The following is a 25,150-nucleotide window of genomic DNA, read 5'->3' on the forward strand; positions in this document are numbered from 1 at the left end:
CCGTCCCGGCTCGGGGAGGCTGCCGAGGCATCATGGCGGTTGCGGGCCCGGGGCGGGGTGGGGGCAGCGGGCCGGGGGCTGCGCGCCGGGCGGCGGCGCGGACTCACCTCGCTCCGCTGGAGCTGGAAGAAGCTGTTGAGATAGCTGGAGCTGAGCGAGGAGCCCAGCTCCGGGGTGCTCTTGGTGTAGCCGAGGTCGGGGTGCTGGGACGAGGAGGGCTCGGGTCTGAAGGCATCGAAGGCGCTGGCCTGGTGCGTGTCTTGCAGCGAGAGATAGACCCAGTTGAGGAGCTGGGCGGGCTGGTAGACGGACGCGGCGCTGGTGTCGATGGCTGACAACAAGCTCATCTTTCCCCCGGGCTCTGCCGGCGGCGGTCCCCGCGGTGCCGCTCCCCCTCCCCGCGCTCCGGCCGGCGCCGCTTTCCCGTCCCTGCCCGGGGCGCTTCCTCCTGGCCGCCCGGAGGAGAGGGGAGGCCGGGCCGGGCCGGGCCGGGGGCTCGCTGCCGGGCCCCGCGCCGCTCTCGCTTCCCCCTAAGGCCGGCGGCGCCCGCCCAGCCCCAGCGCTCCGCGCAGCACGGGCATCGCTGCCGCCGCCCGCGGGCTCCGACGGAAACTTTCCGCGCTCTCCCTCCCCGCCCGGCCGGTGCCTGCCCCGCTATCTGTCTTTATTCCCACTCCCGCAGGCAGCGGCGGGGAGGGGCTGCCGGCGCTGGGGCAGCGGCGCCGCGCCCCCATAGGCCTCCCGCCCGCCGCGGGGGAGCGGGGGGCGGCCGCGCCGCTGGATGCCCTGGCGTCCCGGCGCCGCTCCGCCCCGCCCCGCGGGGGTGTGTGGCTGCGCCCGTGTCCCTGTCCCTGCACGCGTGGGGGTGCGGGTGCCCGTGTCCCGGCGGAGGGCCCGGGCGGCTGGCCGGGGTCTCCCCGGGCGGCTGGCGGCTGGCCCGCCTGCCCTTTCCTCCTTCCTGCAAACTCGGACGCCGAAGCGGCGCAGAGCCCTCCTTCCCAGGGCTCGCCGCCGGGCCGCTCCCGGGTGTTTTGAACTCCGAGCTCTCCTTCCCAGGGCTCGCCGCCGGGCCGCTCCCGGGTGTTTTGAACTCCGCAAGTTTCGCTCGGTCCGGGCCGCCCTCCCCCCGCGCTCTCGTTTCTGTTCCCGGCCGGCGCTCGGAGCTCGGCGTTGGCTGAGGTTCCTTCTGGTGAAATCGTTGCCAGAGCTCCGGGTTTCGGCGAGCTGGCTGGGTCACCGAGGATGCGCCAAGCCTTGCGGAGTCGGCGGTTCCCAAATAAGGCAGGCAAGCGACGCGATCTTCCCTTGGAAATCCAGCTAGGTAGCCCTGGGCAGGCTCCTGGGGAGCCTGGCTGCGGTGGGATGCGCTGGAGTTCCAGCGGAGTAGGCCTTTTAAGGAGTCGGTAGCACAAAAGGGGATGATGGATGATTGTCCTTTTAGGAAGGAGCCTGAGTGGGTAAGATGGTAATTACAGTTCATAAACTCATCCCTGCTGCCTCTCTTGCGAGGAGCGGAGTTGAGCCAGGCAGCTACTTCTCACTTTGGTACAAATACCGTGACAATCAGACTAGGAGTTTTCGTTAGAAAAGAAAAGGAAATCCCAGGAGGTAACTTTAAAACTTAGGCAAAGCTCCTTGTGCTCTTTCTTGAGTGACAGGAGACTAAAAAGTCATGTGTCCGCCCAATGGTCTTGGGGGGGAAAAGCCTTCCTTACTTAGATAACTGCAAAAAAATCTGACCTCTGAAACATCAAAGTTGGCATCCAGGTTTGCTGTAATGAGCCATACGTCTCTGCCAAGACTGAAGAAAAATCTCTGTTCTGAAAAGGAAAGCTTACAAGCAACAGAAAATGTGGGTCAGCGTATGCTTGGTAGAAAACACTATTAAATTGTCAGCTGCAAATGCCAAAGATGGATGCATTCTGCTTTTGAGAGCAGATAGTTAAGACAGCACAGCTATCTGCTTGCAGGAATTTAACTGAAGGTGAAGACTGTAACTTGCCAGAGCTGCAAAGTGAGATGAAGTTTGGAATAGCTGAGTCAACCTGAACTCCTTTAGTGGTGCTAATATTATTTTTTTTAAATACAAAGTCCTTGCAGCACAAATGCAGTTTGCTCATTTGTAAGCTGTCTTGGTTTATAAGCCCTTGGGAGCACATCTAAACATGTGTGTATCAGCATGAGTAGGAACAAACTACGCCAGCGTGAAGGGACTCTGTAACTGCCCACGGCATAGGTCATAGTAGCAGAAGAATTATATCGTATTGCATCCCAAACTCAAACACTTTCACAGTGTTTTAAAGAAGCAAAAAGGTGAATGAGGCTTAGTGACTTAATAAATCATGGATGAGGATTTTCCAGGATTTGCTGGTAACTGGAAAAAGAAGAAGAAATACAGATCGCATCTGAGGAACTCACCTTTCTGTCAGATGGTGATAGTAAAGTCAGGATATGGTAGAAAGTGTCTAGGAGGGGGAACTAGCTCCTTGTTTTGTTGCAGAGTTTTTTGTGGCCATGCTAAACCCTTCCTTAAAGGCAACTTCTATTCTTATCACTTCCCCCTTTCACTTGATAAATTAAAACAAAATACATGTGTTTTTATTTGACAGCTCCGCTGTTCACTCTGTATAGTAAAATGCTATGAAGCAAATGGGAGTTCTGAACAAGCAGAATAGATAGCGTAACAGGGTTCCTGTAGTAAAAGAGGTCAAAATGTAGAGTGGCTGAGGCGATACAATGTTTTGGGTGAAGAGGTTTTGGTATATGTTGATTATGGTGGGGTTTTTTTCCAAACTGAATATAGCCCTCATGGTGGTTGGTTGGTTGGTTTGATTGCTTTAGTTAGACACCACAGTACAGATTGCCGGGGGCAAGGGAAGGCAGAGTTAGTGCGCATTTATTACAGCAGCTGCATTCAGTGGAGCAGCAACCCCCTACGATGTCAGGGACGTCATGAGTTCCAGCAGATGCGTTTGAATGTTGAAAGGTTTTGGCTGTAATCTCCCCTTGATAGTAGCTCTGGTGGCTTCTAGTAACCATGCAGAGGAATGAGTGAATTGAATAGACGCTTTATTTAGTGTATCAAGAAAGGGAAAGGCTGCAAATGCCTCCACTATGAGTAGTTTAACTAAAGAGCACCCACACTTTGAGATTCATTTGTCATCCTGGTTTTCTGTTGCAGTTTCTTCTGGAAAAGTTTCTAGATGCTTCCTCTCCCTTTCTGGACTTAATACTGCTCTCAGCTTAGCAAAATGTTGTGCTACCACATTTGCTGCAGTCAGTTGTGTTCAAGATAGTGGTTTTTTTCATTGTAAGTCCCCTCTTTCTTCACCCCTAGAAGTCACAGATTAGCACGGAGAAGATTGGTACAAATGGCCTGTTTAGCAGATACGTGGCAGTAGAGAAAGAAAATTGTCAAGGTCAATTGCATCTGTTGTCCTCAGAAACATTCAAGGCAAAACTGTCTAGTGAGACAGTCCAATGGCTGCAAGATGTCTTCAGGACATGTGCACAGGTCCTATTGATTGCATTGGGGTGGAGTATAAGTGACATCAACAGTATGAATTATGCATTAGCCTGGTGGTGCTGAAACAGTTATTTATTTATCCTCCTGGTTTTGTTTATGAGTAGTGCTGATGAAGTAAAAAAAAAACCAAAAAAAACCCCAACCAAAACTGTAACATAAAACTTTACGTAATCTGAATGGTTTAAGTGGCTTGGAAAATAGAAGCCTTGAAACAGGTCAAAGGCAAACACAGAGTCAGGACCCAGCATCTTCAGTCCCATTCCCTAAGTAGTGTGTGACCATGTAGTTTATTCAAAATGACCTTATAACTGCTTGCTAAGCCTGTCCCTTCAGTGAGCTGGACCTCTTGCGGCTGCTCTTTTCCCAAGGCATCTTTGCAAGACTGAGGAACACAACTTTCTGCTTCTGGCCAGGACTTGTTGTTTCATAATCTAATGTAGTTATGCTCCTGCTTTCAGTGTTCATAACTTTAGACATGCCAGCATTTAAATGACATGTGTGATTTTAGGGGGTTTATTTTCTTTTTTTATGGTACTCCATATTTTAGAAAATAGTGTGCCCTAATAGCAAATATCCTTCTGGGATGCTCATGCTTTTAAAGGTGTCTTGGTCTGAATTGCAGTCATTTTAGTCTTCCAGATTAGATGGGACTCCAAAAGGAAAATAGAATGAATACCCAAAACTACCAATAAGACTAGAGAAAACAGGCAACTTCAACCCACCACTGCGTTCTCTGGTTTCTGTAATTGGGACATACGTAATGCAATGGGCCATTCAGCTGCAGCATAGCTGGAATATTCCATGCAAATCTTTTTCATATGCTGTGGCAGAGATTCTTATCTTATTATGAAATAATTTAGCTGTGCGGTGGAAACAGTGTGTAAGCGCTTTTCAAATTATGAGAAGGCATTTCAGCAGAGTTGTAAACTGTAAAAGTACATCTGCATGTGGCATTTCTGAGTTATGGACGTTACAGCCACTTGTGCTTGCTATGTAGGTTCAACAGTTCTGCTGCCAGCCATGACAAACAGCATAAACCAAAGTCTGTGAAAGCGACTCTCAGAAATGCGTGTGCTTGGGTATGTTACACCATGTATTTTTGCACCTATCTAAAGGCTCAGCTGCAACCCAGTGCGTAGGCACAAGAGTTAAAATTCCTCTAGAAAACAAGAGTTTTCTTCCTCTAAGCTACTCTTCCGCCTGTAGCTTCGACATAGAAAGTTCTGGAAATGGATGAATATGAATGTATAGCTCATTCATATGGAGAATTTTGGTAAATATATACTGTACGCAGGAAGGATTTGCTGTGGGTACTGTGTGAAGCACAATTCCTGCAAGACTGTCTCAAACCACCAAGTGGGTAATTGGTGTAACAGACCTCCTTGGAGCACACAGGTTCTGCAGCTGGCCAGTTTATGGTTTCGAGTCTTGGCGCCTCCTTGCTTGCTTTACGTTGACATGTCAGTGCCTTGCTGAGTAATTGCATGAAAGATGCCCTGGGTACGGATAGCTGCGTGAGAACTACTGGTTTGATTTTTGCATTGTTTTGCAAAGCTTCTTGCAGACTCTTCAGCTGCAGCACAGGCTTCTGAAGTGTTCTGTTATTTCAGTTTTAAAAGGCAGTAGCTCCTTGTCTCTAGCACTGATCTGAAAGTTCAGCTGTCCAAAACAGTAGCTGAGGCACGGGATTCCTTTTGCTTAGCCCATCCTTTCTTGATTTAAGCCCTTCCTTGGGCTTAGCCCAAGCCCTTTCTCTTGCTTGGCTCAGACATCCAAGAGAGGGAGTCCACGGCAGAGGGCAGAGCAGAGGAGCAGGGCAGCAGTGGTTAGGGAGCGGAGGAGTGGGCACGGGGGCAGCCCACCTGCCTCGTTGGAACCGCTGCTGATGCTTCACCAGCCAGGGAGGTGGCAGGCAAGTGGGGAGACCCAGGGAGCTACTGTCACCTGGGAATCCCTTTTAACCTGCCTTATGCTGCAGGAGACCCTTTACTAAGGGTGTTTCTTAAATGTCCTCAGGGGCTCTGTAACTGGCTGCCAACCAAAGAGGATAGGTGCTGCCTATGGAGCCCCTTAAAGACCTTGCTGTTAAAGCGTGCAGTAACACTCAAACAACTGCCCAGGGAGGGAAAGGATGACCCTTTACTTGATTATTTATTTTTTTTTTAAGTGTGTGGAGGGTTTCATTTCTACCTTTTTGTGTGTGCCTTTACTGCATATAGTATCTCTGCCCAGCTGCTTCTCTCATTAAATCCTTGGTACAGGAAGCTCCAGGAGCCAGATATAGTGTCTTATTGTTTGCCACTTGTTCTCTGTGCTTCCCTGGGAGCCCCACCAGATTCTTTTTTCCAATAACTATAAACTCTCTGAGTTTGCTTGCTGAGGTAGAACAAGGCTTTGAGAAAATAAGAGTTAGAGCAATTGCAGGAGACAGAAGAGAAAAACAGAGATAAAGATAAATTAAATGATGATTAGTATCATAGCAGTTAATAGGAGATGAGGGACAAGAGGGAACTGGTGGAACCGGTGAACAGAGTGGCAGCGGTGGGATTATATCCACTATTAGCTTTTGATTAATGGGTTATTTGACTGCTTTTTGTGGAAGTACTGATTGTCCTGAAGTCGGCTCAGGTCTGGAAGCAGTATTTTATTCATGGTGTGGGAATCTGTTCGCACCACAGTTGTCACAGAGAATATTGTTACCGCCTGCTTCAACACTGCACTCTCACTGATTTCTTCTTAATGCCTTCTTTGCATGGCCAGGATTGTCTGTGGGTTTGCTTTTTCTGTTTTATCCCTGTATTCCGTTAGGCTGGATCACAGAATGAGTATTTCGTTTGTTGATGAGTATATGCAGCTTATCTGTTCTGAGTTGCCATGTTGATTCTAGACTGGGCATTTCTCTTAATTAGCCCTAACCCTGTTGCAGGGAAGTTTGTTTCCTAGTTACTTTGAGTTGACACGTTATTTATATCAGAATTGGAAACTCTCCAAGGAAGTTTTAGGCAGCTTTTTATACGAAAGGAATGAACTGCAGATGCCTGAAGACAAGGGATTTTTATTTTTGTGTCCCAAAACTCAGACCTGTGTCTCACACGAGGGCTCAGTTCTTGCCTTGGTCAGCACACCTCACACACCTACAAAATTCATCAGGATTGTCTAGAACTTGTCTTGTGTATCACCAGGTTTTGAGTTGTCTGATGCAGGCAACGAGGTGACAGTAAGTACCAATCCATTTACTGCTCTGGACAGAGAGGCTGTCACCCAGTACCATCCCATCAAGGGCCTAAAAGCCATCAGCTTTATAACAGATCCCTGGCGTACAGGTTTTGGATCAGATTTACTGCATCAGTTCTGGTGTATGGTTTTATGAGAACAATGATATTGGTTCAGGTATAAATATGGACTGAGCTACTCTAGTAAGAAAAGCTTTCCATATGTGTACATTTATCAATTATAGATAAAAATCATGGTGGTATTACATAAGTTAGTGCTGCTGATGGAACACTAACACCCCTACTCTAAAAACATTAAAATCTGTCCTCTTCCTTTTTAAGCCAGGCTGTTTTTTCACCTCAGTTAGTACAGTTGACAGACATCGTTCTCTCTCACATATATTTCTTGTTACTAAAAGCGCTGCAGTCCAATCTCAGTATACTATAATCCAATCGCTCACCAAGAAAAAGAAAAGATTTACAAGGAAAAAAAAAAGTGCTATTCCTAAGCCTGTGTAAAAACCAGAGTTCTCACTGTAGAGTGACTTGTGCCTGATCGAATTCATTTTAGCCCTGTTTGAAGTCAGTCAAAGGCAAAACATGAACTTCTAGCAAGACATGTTTTCTTTGTTTCTTCAGTACAATCCTAAATAAGAAAAATGAAGTTGTAGTGGAGATCAATAAATAAATGGACCAGAATGGTGTAGGTACTCATGCATTAGGGAAAAACCTACCCCACTCCTTGGTGTACAACTGGAATATTTTGGCCCGTACTGTTCTTCGGGACAATTTTTTTGCCTGCTAACCTGAAACTTTAATTTTACTCTCCATGTTGGTCTAGACACTACTGCAGACCCTTACAATGAACCTCCTGAGTTAAGCCTGGTACCAAGCCCCAGGTGCTGACCTGACCCTTTCCCATTTAGGGAGGCAAGTAGCTTCTTCTCATCTAAAGGGCTGAACAAGCCTACTAGTGTCTCCATCTTAAACACAGCTGTTAATTTGAAGGTGTTAACATGTACCACCTGGTCCTGTGAGGGTGGGATTAGCCAAGGGTATCATTAACACTAATAACTTGTTGAATGAAAAGTGAAAATGAAAGCTGAGGAAGTCTGCAAGGGTGTAATTGCTCCAAAATTAACTTTCCAATGTTTCTACCTTATGGAATGCTATATTAGCTAAGAAATGTGAAGAACCAATGAACAGGTGAGATACTCCTTTGATGCACAAGTGAAAAAAGTGTGGAGTTCATTTCCCCACTTTCAATATTGTGATTGCACCTTGGTTTTTTTCACTTGTCTCAGCCCAAGCTGTAGGACAGTGTAGAGGAACGCAGGCAGTGGGTTGGTTAGCATTGATAACGTGCAGCTGTGGCCCTGCCCCAGAGGCAGTGGGTTGATCGCCGTGGACGATGTGCAGGTGTAGCTCGTTCCCGCTAAGTGGTTAAATAGCCCTGAGGATTGGGGGGGGGGGGGGAGGGGGGGGGGGTTGGATGGAGGAGGAGCAGCAGTGTGGCCTGGCCTCTGGAGGAAGGAGAAACAGCATGGACAGTAGAATCTGACCAAGGGTAAAGCCTTGTTGCAGTCTACTAGTTTGATTGTGCTGCAACAATTGGTGCCTTGTGTGAGGCTGACTGAGTTGGACTTTGACTACAACAGGCCAGGGCCAGCTATGGAAACACGTTCTCCAGCTGAGAACATCCACCTTGCTGTTTCTGTGACGGTATCCCTGTCACTGTAAACCTCTGAGTGAAAAACGCTCATCCCCAGCAATGCTGTCATAGACACGTCTTAAAAGTGGATTAAAACTGGATTGCTAGGTAAAGAAGGACATGGAGAGATGGGTGGATGTCCCAGGATAATCCTAATGCTCACCTTAGAAACCACAACAAAAGGTCCTGAATGTTTTTACACTGAGAAAAGATAAAGGAGAAGTAGTGAAAATCACAGTTTAAATCTTTTTGTGATGGATTCCCTCTGCACTGGTTGCCTTTTACGCCTGCAGGTGGAACATCTTTCAGGAAGGCGGCTTCAGCTCACCAGCATACGTGCCATACCAGTGGTGTCAAAGGTGCTGTGTGTTTCTGCCACTGCCACATTCCACCTTTGCTAGTGGCACAGTTATGTATTGAATTCACCAAAAATATTTTTCCCATCCCTAAGCAAGGATTTTAATAAATAAATGCCACAGCAAAACCTATCCAGTTCTGGGGAGAAGTACAACAGTACTCGAGCAAACTGAACTTTTTTTGTTAAATTCATTTTGAATTGGTGAAAATTCTCATACAAAATATTCTGTCTTCATTGACAATATTTGCACAAAAAAACCCTAAAGGAAATTCAAATATGTTGAGCATCTGGGTCCCAAAAACTTGCTAGATTTTCCAAAAAGCAAAAAAGTTGATGGTTTACTATTTATTTGTTTTATGTGTGGTATATGCAATTTGTTTGCTACTGTTTCTAGTAGATGTGAAATTATTGAACCTTCTCTCTGTATCTGTGGCTTGTTTTCACTTGTTTCTAATGTGCTTTGAACAAAGGACGTGGTGGTGAGTGGGAGTTCAACTGCTGTTAAATGGTCTGTGTTCATCTCCCCTTTCTCGGCTTCAGAAAAAAGGAGAATTGAAGGAAAAAGAAAAAGCTTAAAATGTTAGAAAGGGCTTATTATCTACTATTTTAAGAATTAGGATGCTATCAAGCACAGATTACTTCAGAAGAAAACAGCTGCAAATTCCGGTTTTTTCTGGTCTGAAAGTAGGGGTGTAGGGTGTTGTCCCTTGTTAGTGAGAACCAGAGAGGTCTGGAGCAACCGTAGGTTCTGCAGAAAAAAGTTCATGTTTTGCTTCATTGCTGGTGTAACGTTATATATGCTGGTCAAAGTGGCGATGACAAATGGTAACATCCACGCTACGGCACAGCACAAGAAGGGATCATGCTTTTCAGTCAGGTCCTTTCTAGGTCATGAGTGACTTGAATGAAAATGTCAGTATCCTGCATCTGTTTTCCTATTTTGCCAGATGTCCTGAGGTGAGGTAAGAGGATTCATGCAGCTAGAAAAAAAAACGCTTACCTGTATTGTTTGTGTATCAGCAGAAAAATAGCAGGCATCCCTTGGCCTGTGCTACCAAGAAGTTTCACTTGGTTTAAACTTACCTATATTTAGTAAAGATTATAACAATATATTAGAAATAATAACCTTTGTTTAACTTCTTTTAAGCTTTTCCCCTTGATGAACTGAAAATATGACTGTGCTGCAAATACTGCCAAAGTTATGATTCTCTTAAAAATCTTTTGAGAAGAACTGACAGTGACAACTAATATCCCCAGTAAAATGCTGTGGTTTGGCTTTCATTTGTGGTTAGCTGTGGCTGGGGTGTCAGCTGGAGGTGCAATTCGCAGAAGTACTTCCAGAATAATAATTCATTTTCAGTTGTAGTTGGACAGTTTGAACTGGGTTCAGATTTGGTTTGATTCTCTTTTCTAAAATGCCTGTATCTTGTACTGTTTCTGCACTTCAAAGATTCTCTTGTTCTCTCCACCATCGTAGTTATGTGATTATAATTCTTTCATGAAGAATGGCTCTAGAAGGCCCATAAATAAATAATTCATGCTACAACCCCTAAAGATCTGTTTTCTGGATAGCTTGAAGACTGTATGTTAGCAGGAGGCTTGGGTTACATTGGGACATTTTTAAACTGACAGTCACACTTTTAACATGAATAATTGTTTTTGATCATAATAACAGCCAGTCTGCAAGGACTAATAAATTCCACTGAGTTACCCAGAGATATAGCTTAGTCTCCTTGGAATCTATAATGCATTTTTAATCGGACTATTATGGCTCCGTGGTACTGCGTATTCCATTGAAAGCTTGAAAACCATTCAGTTATAACTCAGTAAAAATTGAAAGAGTCATATAACCTGCCTGGGTTTCTTAAACTTATATTTTTGGCTTGTAGTAATTCCCAGAGATTGGGGGAAAGGCCTCATTCTTTTCAACCTGCTTCTCTAATCATCCGCTTTCCCTTACTGAATTCTTCCTTATCAGTAAACTCTTTGTTCCCTTTCTTGGCCTGTTAACAGTCTGGTTGCTTATTATTTTGAAAGTCTGTTGGGGGAAGTAACAGTCCAGTCCAAGTGGTGGGTACCATATAGGGTTCTGTCTGCGTTAATGAGTACTGTGGCCTGATAGCAGTGATTTTTTATTTTTTTAAAGGATGATCAATGGACCCAGCATCCACACTCCACTCGTTTCAGGTTTTTTCTCCTTAGGACGAGATGTAGTCGTGCCGTCTAGACCAAAAGCCCTTCAGCATTCAGGGCACATTTTAGCACAGGTTTGTGTTTAGAGCGTGCTGTGTGTGCTCTCAGATGTGAGTGAAAACAGAGTGAGGGAGAACAGCCGCAAGATTTATGACAGGAGTGTGTTCCTGGTCTGGACTAAACTGCTGACATAGATGTTCTCTAGGTGAGCCTACCTGAGAGCAGAGCGTGAACTAGACTGTTCCTCTGGCTTTCCTCCTTGCTCTTGAGAGAAGATGAAGTATACTGCTGTTTCTTCTGTGCTGGTCCTGGGACCAAAGGCAAACTCCTGCCTTTCCCCGCTTTCCCTTCCCATCTATTTAGGATGGATTGTAGCAGTTCTCCCTCTTGTTTGGTTTTTGTTTCTTTCTTTCTTTTTTGGGTTTTTATTGCCCCTCAGTTTCCTAGCTTTTTATGCTTTCTCCTCTGTGGAGGTATGAAAGAAGGCTCTCAACTGAGCATTGCTGTTAGCAAGAGTTTGAAAACAGTAGGATGTCCCTCCTGTGTTTTTGAAGGGCATAAAATATGATATGAATGCTTGCCATATTGGCATTTTAGTAATGGCAAAATGTTTTCACACTGTGATACCCTAAATAGTTGGTCTTAACTTATACTTTTATGTTTCTTCCATTATGTAGCCTGTTTATCCTTTCTGCGAAGCTTCCAGAAGGATCGATGCCATGAATAGTGGCCCAGCGTAGTTCTGGTGATCACTTACTTGCTTGGAATGGAATCAAAACTATGTAGTATTTGACACAGGACACTAAACAGCCATCAAGTCAGGATTTTATCAGTAGTGTGGGCCAAGTTTCAACCAGCAAGGGTCGAAGAAAATTCCCTATTTCATGCTCTTCAGGCTCTAAAAAGAATGTTTTTCTTTAATGACCCTCAGCTGAATGGTACTCTAGAATTACTAAGTCCTTTACTGATCTTCAGTAAGGGTGAGTGCATCCATTTCATAGGTGTTATTAGAACCAGCTCTGTAGGTATATAAACTTGGACCAGCTAAATGACTTGACTGTGGATAAACATGAACCCCCAGCAGGAAGAGCCGGCCAAAGCGGTGACCTTGCATTTCTGACTCCAACCACTAACCCGCCTAGCAGGGATTTGATGCATGTGCTTTAACAGTGGGTAGTTTGGAAATACGTCTCCTCTCTCGAAAAAGTATTCTGTGTTTTTGGTGCAAAGCCCTATTCTACCTTTTCCTCTGGAACATGTACAGTTTTCAGTTTAAAAAAAAAAAAAAAAGCCTAGTCAGCTAACCTGCTTCTGAAATTTATTCATCCCACTGAATTTTGTCCTCTTTAAAGGGCTGACTCAAATCTGGACACATGAAGAATGTTTCTCCTTTGTTTCATCGTCTTGTTTACCTTTGAGCTAGTTCCTGCCTTTTTCTAATGAGCTGCTAAAGCTGGTGGCATCCCCTGGGGCCTGGGAGCAAGGCGGCTGTCTGAACCCTTCCCTTTACCCTGCTTTGCAGCATGAATTTCAGGGGAATGGTTTCCACTGTTTATTGAAACTGGGATTAAGAGTGGCTGTGTTTTGAGTGACAGGCGCTCCTGGGGAACTGTAAAAGCCTTCATTTCACTTATTCCTTTCTTTTCACACTGCCCAGACAGTGTTGTAAAGTTGCACCACTGTTAAGAGTGAGATAGAACCCCACTGCAAAGCAGCGACTTGAAAGAACCCATCTGCTTTTTGGCACCTAGGTGTTCGGGCTGGGATAGGCTTAAAACCTGAAGCCCACTCACTGCCTGTGGAATACTTGTAGAAAACAAAAATAATGCTTTTCCTGCTCTTCCCAGGACCAGCTATGCCTGTTACAGTCACCTTACTGCACGGTGTCATCTAACGCTGACATCCCTTCAAGCTAAACTGATCACCAAGTGAAGGCAACAAGAACCCGAACTTTAAGTAGTAGCTTTGGACCTCTGCAGAAGAGATCTGGCTTCGTTTGGCCATGTGGGTGTTTGTGGCTTTTAAGTGTCTGCCCAGGCCCTGAAGTTTCAAGTGTAAGCTAGTAATTTATTACAAGCTTTGCACTTTAAATGCTTTTTTCACTTCAAGTTCTAGTGTTACTGAACAACTTCTGCTCGTGCAGCAATGTAAGTACAGGCTAAACTGGGATATCAGTATTTCTGGAGGATATTGTTTAGAGTTAAAACAAAACAAAATGCAACAAAAAACCCTAGCTTGGGGCGAGTGCTTTGTTAGCAAACCCTTTTTGCTACATCTTACCTGGAATATCTCCAGCTCCCTTTTTCCCACTGGCTGGTCATGGCAGATTCCCAGAATTAATAAGCCACCCTTTCTTCTAGCAAGAGGAAGGCTCTCGGTCTGCTGTAATTGCGCCTAGCATCCTGGCTCTACCTGGAGTGCTTCCACCTCCTGTAAGGAGTTCAGTGTCTGCTCTGCAGACCACAGTGCATAGCTTTGGTTGTTAAAAATATTGAAGATTTATTTTCTGAAATATACTTGTAGAAGAGTTCAAGACTCAACAGTTCTTACTGCCATATAAAGCAGAGTTATTTGCGTTTGACTTTACATTTGATGCCCATTAACATTTTGATTAAGAACTTATATTTTTCAGCCATTTCTTTCATAATGCTAAGCTCTGTCTTTTTGCATGATAGCATTTAAAGTACTTACAGTGTATTTCAATGCAAGACAACACTGAATATACTTTTCCTATTGATCCTCCTTTTTCTACTTCTCTTTAGATGAGAGGTGCTTTGTGTATTGATTTACCCTGACAGATTTGATGTAAGTATTTCCAGACTTTGTATTTGCTTTTTTTTTTGTTGTTTTAGTTTGGTTTTTTGTTTTGTTTTGTTGGGTTTTTTTAAGAATAACAGCAACTTTGAAATCCAAGGCAAGAAGTGCTGTGTAGTTGAAAAGCTTGTTATAATTTTATAGCAGAGAAAAACTGCTAGCTTTTGTCTCAAACCAGGATTTTGAAAAGTGTGAATGTATAAGTTACAAAAGACATTAGATTTATTGCCTCATCGACCAGCATGATTCTATGTGGCTGAAGAAGGTCCAGCAGCATCTGGCTGCAGTCCTGAGGGATCCCTGCTGACCAGGCTGATCTCTTCTCCATCTCATCTCTGCTTATCCTCCTTATTTTGGTAAACTCACTAGACTTCTGATAACTCTGTACGTCCAAGCATGGGAAACAGTTTCGGGCACTTGGTCTCAAAATTTCCTCCTCTGAAAGATAACAGGTAGTTCTGAGAAAATAACGCTTCATTACCAGCAGTTGCAGGCTGGGTGTGACCCAGTAACCTGGCTCACAAGTCCAGAGGCATTGGTCCCGTTAAACGTTGTTGTGGTTTACTTTCTTTTTCTTAAATGGTACAGACCAAAAAACTCCACAAAATTAGTAAGTCACTGCTCAGATGCCGTTTCACTAAAGCATTGAATTTGTTTCGTTTTCATGTTTGCTCTTTCTCATTTAATTGCTGCCTGCTATGTTGCCTTCAGCATCTCCATCGCTGTAGACTGTTGGTGGCGTAGGCTACGTGCTCCGGCTGACGGCCGCCGGGCACTGCGGGGCACTGGTGCCCTGTGAAGCAGTCTGCCTGTGCCAGCCGTGCAGGATGCCTGCTATTTTTCTGTCAGCTGGATGTAAGTCACTGCTTGCACGTAGCTTCTGCTGAGAAACCCGGGGGGAGAGAGAGAGAGAATGGAGCTGAAATGCACTTTTCCCCCAATACTCTGTGTATTTGTATGAATTGCTATACACCTGCATACTCAGTGATTTCCATTGCCAACAAAGCCAGCTGTATACAATGAGCAGCCAGTCCCTGTAATGTACTGAACCCATATGATCTACAGTGTAAAAATCATTTGTAGGAAGGACTTGGCAAATACGTTTTGAGAAATTAATACATCTGCAGAAAACTATGACAAAACTTTACAAAAAATTAAGATTGGAGTAAATTACCAGGTCTTATTGGGAAATACTCTCCTTCAGAACACCTTCATTTCATGACTCTCTTGTGCTGCTTTCCAATCTTTAATAAATGTATTAATAATCTAATTAATAAATGGAGATTTGGTTATTCCAGTAATCAGTTTTCTTCATCTGCGGAAGAACAGATTTTGGTTTTATATTATTTCTGCCCTGGCAGGAATATGCATGTACGTCTCTGGTTACATGATGTGTGCTCACAGCTATTTATTTTCCTCATTAATATTTGTGAGACAGCTCCTCACAATGCCCTGTGAAAACCCACGTAAACTCTGTTGTTGCCTCTTCTGTTAACTTATTACTGTAGTCAGCTTGTTGGGGGAGGGAACAGATTTTTTTTTTCAAGAAACCACGCTGCTTTGACTGAGCAGTTGATGTTTTTTATCTCTCAATGTTGGACTATGCTGTCCTTAATAACTTTTCACTAGTTTCCCACTAAAATGTTTACAGTTATTGTAAAGGAGTGACTTATTATCAACTACAGATAACTAGAATTTTTTTAGTATTGTGAGCCGTAAGTCTTTGAATTGACTGAAGCTATATACTCTGACAAACTTTCTCCAAGTAGACATCTTCCTACATCTAGCTGTCTTTTTATTTTTTAACAACACAAATCAAGAAAGACTTAGAATGAACATTTAGAAGAAGACGTCGGGGAAAGAAAAAATAAAAACTTTTTAATCACCATTCGATAAAAACTAGTCTCAGTTGTTCTAAAAATAACAAAACCAAAAGTATAGAATGCCAGCATTTATTTCCTGATGCTTCATGAAAAAATTTACAAATGAAAAATTTAAAACAGCTGCTAAATTTTAATGTGCATTCTTGGGGTGGATTCCTTTTTTTTTTTTTAGTTGTTATTTCCTTTCCCTAAAAACTTACAAAGTATTTTCCCCTGCTTTGAAGAAGTGTATTTTAAAATACCTGAATTTGCTGCCTCCTACTTCAGGCTATACCTGGCTTAAGGATAAAGTGAGAATCACTCAGACTTTATCCAGCAGCAATTATCATCATTGGCAATTGCCAATTTCTTAGTTTTCAAGTTCAAAAAGTAGCTATTGGAATGGTGCCTCCTAGTTGTTTGGTTTTACCACTGGTTACTTAAGACAGTGATTTGGTTGCTTGTTCTACATGGAGAGTAAGTTAGTTTCCTGGAAAGTTTTTGGTGATCTGTCAGCACTTAACACGGCTATTCTTCCTGAGTTTTCATCCAACACAAAATATGGTATAAGTGTAATGGGCTGTGGGATTTTTGGTTCAGTATTTTTTTTCATCTTTTCAGTAACTTGTGTTTAGGTCAGATTCTGTGGAAAAATGATGTACAAATATGACCAGAAAAAAAAAATAATCTAATTTTTAACAGAAAAATAATATTTTACCATGGGCAGATTTCCTTCATATTGTTATTTTTTGACTGCCTGGTCTAATAGCTGACACATTGTATTAGATTTTTGAGATAGAGCTCAAGCTAAATTGTCTTGCAGAATTTGTCCCAAAGCCTTCGCATTTGCTGTGAGCTTAGGGATCTCTAGGGAAAAATTATGGAATTCATTATTCAGATGACTCTGTACATGACCTAAGTTTTTTGTTTTGGTTTGGTTTCGCATGTCTTGCTCTACTGTGTTGAAAATAGTCACTGGTTAAGTCTCCTCAGTGCTACAAAAGTCTGAAATTTTAGCTATAGATTTGAGACACTGATAAATTGCATAGCTGTTGAGATGAAGTGGGTTAATTTAGTTTATCCTCTTGGGGTGTACATGTCAATGGAGGCTATGTATTGGTAGAACAGTAAACCATATGTATTTATTCTTTGGGCAAGGATTGGCCACAATGCAGCTTATATAGACAGCAACACAGCACTTTTTTCCAATCAGTAAACCACAAACCTTAGTTTTACTGTCCTGGGACCACACTTCTCCAGTGTGAAGAGAAAACCATGTAATTCTAACAGTGTTTGTTACACAGCATCTGTACAGCCGTATGGCTGTACCAAATGAATGCATGGCACTTGTGTTTTGGAGTTCTGACCACTTGCTTTTCTTAAAATACCAATTCTTAACCTTAGCTGTGGTAGCAAATAGTGAATATCTACATTTAAATAGTTTGGCCAAAAATACTGCATCTATTTCTATACACCTATTAAACACTCTCTGTAAAATATTTGTTAATGCGGTGTAATCTTGTAATTACCTGTTAGGACTTGCTGATGTGTTCTTTCTCTGGGAAAGAAGAACATGCTTTCTTACTTTTTACCTTGCTGTAGAAATACAAATTACTTATTTTCCAAATCAAAGCCAGGCTGAGTATAGATCAGTAGTTATATGATGTGGAGAACTGGATTTTGGTGTCAGTACTATGTGCAATGGGCCTCTGCTAAATGAGTGACAGTATTCCTATACTGCTAGATTGAAAAAAATAATAATATCCTTTTGCTGCTTTGCAGGATGTTTAAAGCCTTGTGTATTAGTAAACCCTGCTATTTTGAATGAGTTTCATATCGACACCAGAAAATATTTGACCTGACTTTTTTGATTTTTCAGCAAAAGTCAGGCTTTAGAAATGTTATCTTCTTTGTACCTTGGATAACTAATCTGCAGGGAAAGGGCTATCTTTACCTATCTCAGAAGACTGTTATAACTCTAAATGTGCTACTGTCTCTAAAGAGATGAGAGATCTTGTAGGAATGCTTTCTAGAAGTCTTGAGTTTTCACAACTTGTGTTTTGGCCATTTTTCTTTCTATTCAGAGGCCAAACTTGTCCCCCCTCTTTGGGGAACTTGGTTTCACTGCTGCACCTGTCAATCTTTTCTTTTTTGCCCTAGAAGAGCTTGATAAACTAAGAAATCTGAAACATTTTAGCTGCTGAAGTATCTTCTTGGAAATGCAACTTTGGAAAGTATGTTGCTGCTTGGATTAAGAAGGGCTGCACTGTTGCTGAGAGAGCTCCCATAAATGCTGCGTTGAAGAATCTCATAACCAACAATGGATACTGGGAAGGAAACTAACAGTGATCCATTGATTTCGTACTACACTTCTGAACTGTTTGTCTGTTTTCAGCTTCTAAATAGTGAATCAATACACAGTAAAGTCTTGAGCTTGAAGAATAATTGCTGGTATGCAGCAGCACATCTTGTGGTTAAGGCAATAGATGGGACTTGGGAAGAGCTGTATTCCTATTACCCATTCAACCACTGAACTACTCTATGGCCTTAGGAAAATCTCTTCACTTCTTTCTTTTCCCTTCATTTGTCCATTTTTATTTATTTATTTATTTTAAGTTAGATTGACTGGCCTCTTTATCAAAGGACTATCCCTTCTCTGTGTGCTGAGCTCAGCTTAAGGCCTGGCTGGATGGTCCAGTCACATCTATGTAGATCCATCTAGTGTGTCCATTACTTGTAGTCCTATAGGTCCGTTTCTAAGATCAGAAATGATCATATTGTGCACCTTGGTGTTGACAGAATAGATAAGCTTCACCATTCTCCTCCGTACCTCGATCTGCAGCTATTTCACTCTCTTGCGCTTAGCTTCATGATGAAGAGTAAAGCATCTTTCTAGTTTAAATTTTCCTTCCTGCCTTGAGGCAGGATGGAGGGGGTTCAAATAAGATTAGATGTTTGGGAAGACTAAGCAGAAAACCTGCCACTGAGAACATTCCAGTTTCAAATCAACTTCATATCTGGTGTGCCTAAAACTCACATGCAAAACGCTCTTGTGCATTATCACGTACGCTGGTAATGGTCTGACTGGACAGATATGGGATGAAATAGGGCAGTTTGGGGGTACTCCCCCTTGGGTCAGAGTTGTTGTCAGTGAGCTCTAGCTATGCCATGTGGCTTGCAAGTACTTCTTTTAAAGAGGAGCCAAGTTAGCTGTGGGGGGTCTTCTCATCTGCAGTACATGCAGCAGATATTTCCCAGTGGGATCATGATTAGGAAAAACTGTGACATGAAAAGCAGGGTAATAGGTTTCCTTCACTCTTATGTTGGTTGTAGTGCAGAGGAATAGGAGGGAAGGATTAATTCCTCTTCTAAATGTTTTCACATTAATTCCTTGGCTTGACAAATGTTGCTGGAGTATTTTCATAGTGTTTGAAAAACACAGTGTATGGTGAAGAGTGCAAAAAAGTAAAAGGCGCTCCATGCAAAAAAACCCAAAAACCAAGAAAACAAACAAACAGCCCTGAACTGATCAGTTCTTCATCCCGTTTCAAATTATCAAGAGCACAGAGTATAAATTTGCATCTGACTTAGAATGTGGCAGGGTTTGCTCTCGCTGATCTTCTTGAAACAAATAGAAGAATCAAGATCAGAAATAGCCAACTGGAAAAAAATGATGATCAAAAGAAATAGGGAATGTTGTGTATTGTACCCAGGAAATACAAACTATTTGCCTTTTGGAAGTCAAATGTTCAGAAGGTTGCCTTCACCCGTATACCTCTTTCTCGCCACTCATTTGGCTCTTAAATTGTTTAGAGAAGAAATTTTAAACGTGTGAAGAGGTTACAAGGTTTCATGATGGGATCCTGAGTATTTCCAAGCTCAAATACTCCTCCCACACCCACCCCCCCCAAAAAATAATCCTGCAGTAGGATGTAGCCTTGAGCAGGCATGGAAGATCTGGTGGTCAAGGATTTGATAGCGTGTTTTCTCAGGAGTGTTGTCTGATGTATTTTATTGATCTGTAGGTTTATTCCCTTTCAGTGTACTCAGTATTTTTCTTGGGAAGGAATAGGGGAGGAAAAAAAGTCCCTGTTACATGACTCTGTCAGTTGTCTACAGAAAGACTTACCTAATTAGTTGGCCACTCAGCCCTGCAGACATGGCTGGAATATGGTTCAGTTCCCTCGGGCTTGCATTTTAGCACTGGGTTTAACTGTTTCATTGTGCATGCTGGTATTTCTTTCCTTCTACTGCTGTGAAGTAGCAACCTTATTAAAAATACACTTGATGTTACTAGATACTTTAGTGGGTAACAGGGTTTTGTGTAAAGTGAATACAAATTTCAACTCAGAATGCTGTGAGGAAGGTCTAACTTTTCACAGGATTAAAGCTGGCAGAGACTATGGAAATGTTTATTCTGATCAATTCTAGTACGCAAGCTGTTGCATTTTGCCAAAAATTGTATAATCTTTCTAATATCTTTAGCTAAAAATATCTTCTTGATCTGAAAAACACCCCTGCAACAGGTAGGGCATCAACTCCAGTGATTAATCACACTCTGCATTAAAAGTGGCCTCAGCCACTAGTTACTGGTTTGGTTATTTTTTTTTTTCTTTTTTCTTTTTTTCTTCCCGCTCCCCTCCCCGGTAAAGAGGTGGTTTTTTTTTATCACATAGTGCTTTCTTTCTATGGAGGTTCTTTTGTCCTGTAATCACTTTGCCTTTTCATTTTGCTAGATTAAATAGTTTGAGGCCTTTTATTACTACGTAAAAAATCAATTGAAAAGCTTTCTTTAAAAAAAATTTCTCAAGTTTTTCCTTTATGCTTCCCTGCTCTCCAAACTTCAGCTGGTCTCATTAAAATGTGGATGTCAGCTGTACACGGTGTTCTAGTTCACCTCACCAGTACCATATATAGAGATAAATCACTTTCCCAGTAAAATCAGCACACCTACTCTTTTATAACCAAGGAATTGGATTGCCTGGAGCACATGGAAGGATCATGCTGGTTCCAAATTCCTTTTAATAGGAATTTGTTGGTCCAATTGCCTTTCTTACTTTTGGATATCAAAGCTTCCTATACCTTTTTGGACTTGCAGGAATGATTTTTTTTCTACAGGCAATTTAAGTGGATTTGGGGAAATGGGGATTTTTGTCATCTGCCTTCTCCAAAAAGCCTTAAGAGTAAGACTTAAAGTCTCTAGAATTTGAACCCTTTAACAACTTCCATGTACTTCTCTTCCCTGTCTCTCTGTGCCTTTAGTCTCAAAGCTGACAATTGACCTTCTCTATGTTACCAGTTTAAAGCCAGGTAACAATAATAACAATAATAATAATAATTCCTGTTCCATATCACACCTGCAAGAAGTGCATGGAAAGATAAGAAGATGAATAACGTACTTCAGTACATGAGTTGTTCCCTCTTGACTTTGCTAGGTTTATGTTGAATCAAGACAACTCTTTTAGAATAAATTAACCAAATTAGCACATAAGCGGGTAACCTTCCTCCACTCCTGGCTGAAGCCAGCAGTGGGAAAGCAACAACAAAAGGCTCACAGGGTACAGGAGCGATATCCTACGCCTTACAGGAAGATGCTATTAAACGTGCTCTCACTTTTCAAGATGCCTCCCCCTCCCTTCCTCTCTTCACATTTGGTGTTAAGTTTCATGACAATTTAGCTGGTGATCAATATGGTTAGCTTGGTTCTTGCTCATATTTTGAGGTGGCTTCAGTTTTTCCATGCTTCTCCAGCAAGACAGTTCGTACAAACTTCTGCCTGGAAGAAGGAAACGGGCTAGACTTTTCCAGGCCTCGCTGTGGTGTTCTGTAGGTTCTCATTCAGAAAGTTCACCTGTGCAATGATTATACTGCTAGAAAACATAAATGGAAAGAAAAGCAAGACTGAGATTTCAAGTGGCTAATCTGGATATAGGGCCTTAATATCTTCAGGCTACAGGAAGGTGACAGAATAACGAAGACTGATTTTTATTTTTTTTTTAAATCAGTTTACTTGCTCCAGAAATTCCATTTTAGCAGCTGATAAAAGCAGAACATCTTTTTGAACAGCAAACAACCTAGACAGTGTTGGCTCATATTGCAGTGCAGAGATTCAGGCCTTTAGCACTGTACTCTCTTGTTTTTGGCTTAAAAAGGTGTTTAATCAGAATAACAAGCTAGGAAGCTATAAAGCTTCCTTTAAGGAGAAATTTAGATAAGTTATCAAACTTTACATAATCTTGTCCAAGCCTTTTTATTCTTTTTGATGTAATCTCTTGATACTGCTTACACACAAAATGCAACTGTTGGATGTAGATGAAGAAAAATAGAAAGTAAAACCTGCCAGGAAACATTCCTGCTGCAACAGCATTCACTGCTGCTTACTGGCATGGGGTGACCGTGGGAGTCTCTCCCGAGGTGCCAGGGGGTGAGTTAGTGCTGTACCTCCCAGCAGCCCCACAGCTGAGGAGGCTTTTGGGGATAAACCCTCGTGAGATGCTAGTTCAAATCTCCCCAGGATGTCTTGAGTGGATACTCATAGTAGCAGGACTTTGTCTAGCTCTTCTAACTGTTGCTTCTTAATGAATCATTAGAGGTAATCTGTTGATTTTTGTTGAGTATTTAACTGATTGGGACAGGAATACTGGAAAATGTAATGCAAGGGGAGAAAATGGGCACCACAGCTGTACAAACAATGCTAAGATGTACTTCATACCCTCTCCTCGTTGATTTGCATCCCCTGCCTCGCCTCTTGTGGTGAGAGGACACAGTAAGTTGTATATACTTGATGTGCAGAAAATAGATACGCTTCTAATGTGGATTATTATGGGCATAACTTATTAATGATCATTTAAAGAGCATGCTGAGACTTACTCTGTTACAGCCTCTAGGGCATCAGTAGTAGTTTGCGGGTCCAAGAGGATTCTAAACTATGATCAGCACGACACATACCAGTAGGTGTATCTTCAACAGAGGAACTGCCATGGGGCTATTTTTAGTGTGGCTATCAGATGTCTTAGGGTGGAAAATTGCAGAGCTCTGTTCCAAAAGATCCTACAAAGCCAGACAGGATGACCTCAAAAAATATAAGTAGATTTTTAAGACTGTACCAGGCATGAATACGTTCTCAGAAAGAGGAAGGGCAATTTTTGCTAGTCATGCAGGTGACAGAGAGAGATGCTTTCCCTAAACTGTGGTAAATCATAAATTCTTTGTACTTGTTTCAGAGTTTGTTTCTTTTCCTCAGTGTTCACAGGGCCCAGTCCTAATACTTTCCTAATTTACACCTGCATCATGTAATCCCCTACCTATTTTAAGCCTTGGCTGTACAGACTGAGCTGTTACATTACTGCCACGTAGAGTTCAGTGCCAGCTACTGTCTGTTTTTTATAATAACATACATAGTCAACGGTAATCAAGAGTTCCTTGATCACAGGACTGCTTTTGCTAATCATGCAAATAAATGGATGCCATTTTTTCTTTGCTCTTATATGCATATTCCAACCAATAAAACAGGATACAATTAGTCATGTGCAGCTAAGGCTAAGATAAAAACTCCAATAGCAGGCATATATGAGAACTGCCACATTTATTTGGAATATAGAATCCATATGCATATACGAATGCATAGACTCATACTCTGTGTAACTACACCGAATTGCATACTACTGAAGAAGCATATGTTGAAGATTGTAATGAGAGAAGTAACTATGCTGCAAAGCATGGCATGTGGCTCCGTGTTCTTAATTTTAGTAGTATCTAATCTCTCTGTGGCAGTAATGCACCAGCTCAGTTTCCACAGTCAGGTGTAACTTCTTGTTAAAGTCAGTCCTGATTACATGTGAGTAGAAAAAACCTAAAGACATTTCTTTGAAATTCCTTCCCATACTCCTGTAAAAGCGTATGTGAGTATGCTTACTTGGAGTGAAGAAGAATGACATTTTATTTGAGGACAGAACTTCAACATTCTCTCGCTTCACCAGAGCCGTATCATTGGTTGTATTTTCTGGAAGCTTTCTGAGTATGCTGGTGTTGGTTTTCTGCGGTTTTTCTACCTATCTTGGATAGGGAGGAAAAAAAATTGGTGTAACTTTTGAAGTCATAGCCATAACAATTGAGTGGCTGCAAAACTACAGTTCTGCATAGGAGTTTTAATAGCTTAGTCTTGTTTTATTCATGCAACAATTTATAGGGATTTTATTTTAATCCAGAAAATAATTGATCAAAGAGCAGATATCGGTGTCTGGCAGCAAAACGTTACCTGGAAGAGTCTTTAGTCTGATACGTGTGCATCACACTTTACAGAGTGAACTCTGAGACTCTATTTCCTTCAGTTTCCAGGTGGTAATCCCTAAGGGTGCTTGCAGGTTAGACTGTGGAGCATCTTATCTCCAGTTCATATGTTACGGTTTTTACTACTCATAGTATTAAATGGGGTTATAGGATTGTAACTGTTTGTTTTATTGTCTATCTGGGCCCTCTCTGAAAATCAACATTTTGAACGATGGTAATGTGATCTCCCTGTTTCCTGTTCCAAGCCGTTTACCATGCTCCCCAGCTGGAATTTCTGGCTCTTTCCTGTTTCAGAGTGTTCTGTGTACGGTGACTGTCAGTATTTTTAAGTTTGCTGTTCCCTACCCTAAAGGTTTTTTTTGATAAAATGTTAGCGCTTTTCTGTTGCTTTATTTCTTCCTTCTCCTTTGGCAGCTTTCCTCAGCTCTTGGCAGTTCCAGTTCTTTGTCCAAGCTGTCCAGCAGGAGATATTCTCATTCTGGGTACATTTCTCGGAAAGGACAACTTTTGTTGCCTCTCACAGAAGCCTCATAGAAATCCACACAATGTTTTCTTTTCAACCAACAGCCTATGTAAATCTGTAGGATCCAGAGGAGTCTTCCTGCTATCAAACTGTAACAGAGGTGAAAGTCATCTCTTTCACTTTACCCCTGACCTTTCATTACACACCATATTAAGCAGTTAATTGTCAATTTATTGCAATTACACTAAGGAATGAGTTTGAGGTTTTTCCTGCCAAAAGTGCTGTGCCCTAGTCTTGAACTGCAGACATCTGATGGCCTGTTGAATGGAAACCTCAATGCTTGTGGAATTATTACACATATAAAGTGGCTTTTGTACCTAACCAGTAATAGGATCAGTAGCCGTGTCAATTTAAATGATAATTTATTAAGGATAGGATTAGTAAGAGCTCACTTGACTTTCAGAGTGGAGTTAGAACCTTGCTCAAAATCCCACCTAAATCTCCTGTGACTTCTCTTTAGCTTGTCCTTGTTTCATTGTGTTCAGCTGGTCATTCAGCAGAGGTTAAAATTACACACACTGAATTAAGCACCGAATTAAAGGTTTTATTTTTTTTTAACGTTCGTAGTGCTTACTGCACCCTTTCAACTTTCAAGCTGTCTTGCAAGCAGAAATGCATTGCAGTTATAGTAGCAGCTGCTATTCTCTCTTGTTCTAAGCGTG

At 42.3% G+C, this 25,150-nt stretch overlaps 1 protein-coding gene and 1 long non-coding RNA gene across 3 annotated transcripts in view; one reads left to right on the plus strand and one right to left on the minus strand.

The window, feature by feature from the left end:
* ZCCHC24 (zinc finger CCHC-type containing 24) overlaps positions 1–964 on the minus strand; it is a 116,545-nt gene extending 115,581 nt beyond the window's left edge. Inside the window, exon 1 of one of the 2 annotated variants that reach the window (XM_055797832.1) lies at positions 108–964. In XM_055797832.1, the coding sequence (XP_055653807.1) occupies positions 108–347 (240 nt within the window). In that variant the 5' untranslated portion in view covers positions 348–964. The remainder of the gene's footprint in view (positions 1–107) is intronic. The other variant, XM_005243562.3, reaches the window with a different exon arrangement.
* Positions 1–25,150, plus strand: part of LOC129783949 (uncharacterized) — a 42,173-nt gene that overhangs the window by 6,324 nt on the left and 10,699 nt on the right. The gene's annotated exons all lie outside the window — the stretch shown is intronic.

The sequence above is a fragment of the Falco peregrinus genome, chromosome 1 (genome assembly GCF_023634155.1).
Source record: "Falco peregrinus isolate bFalPer1 chromosome 1, bFalPer1.pri, whole genome shotgun sequence".
Lineage (NCBI taxonomy): Eukaryota > Metazoa > Chordata > Aves > Falconiformes > Falconidae > Falco > Falco peregrinus.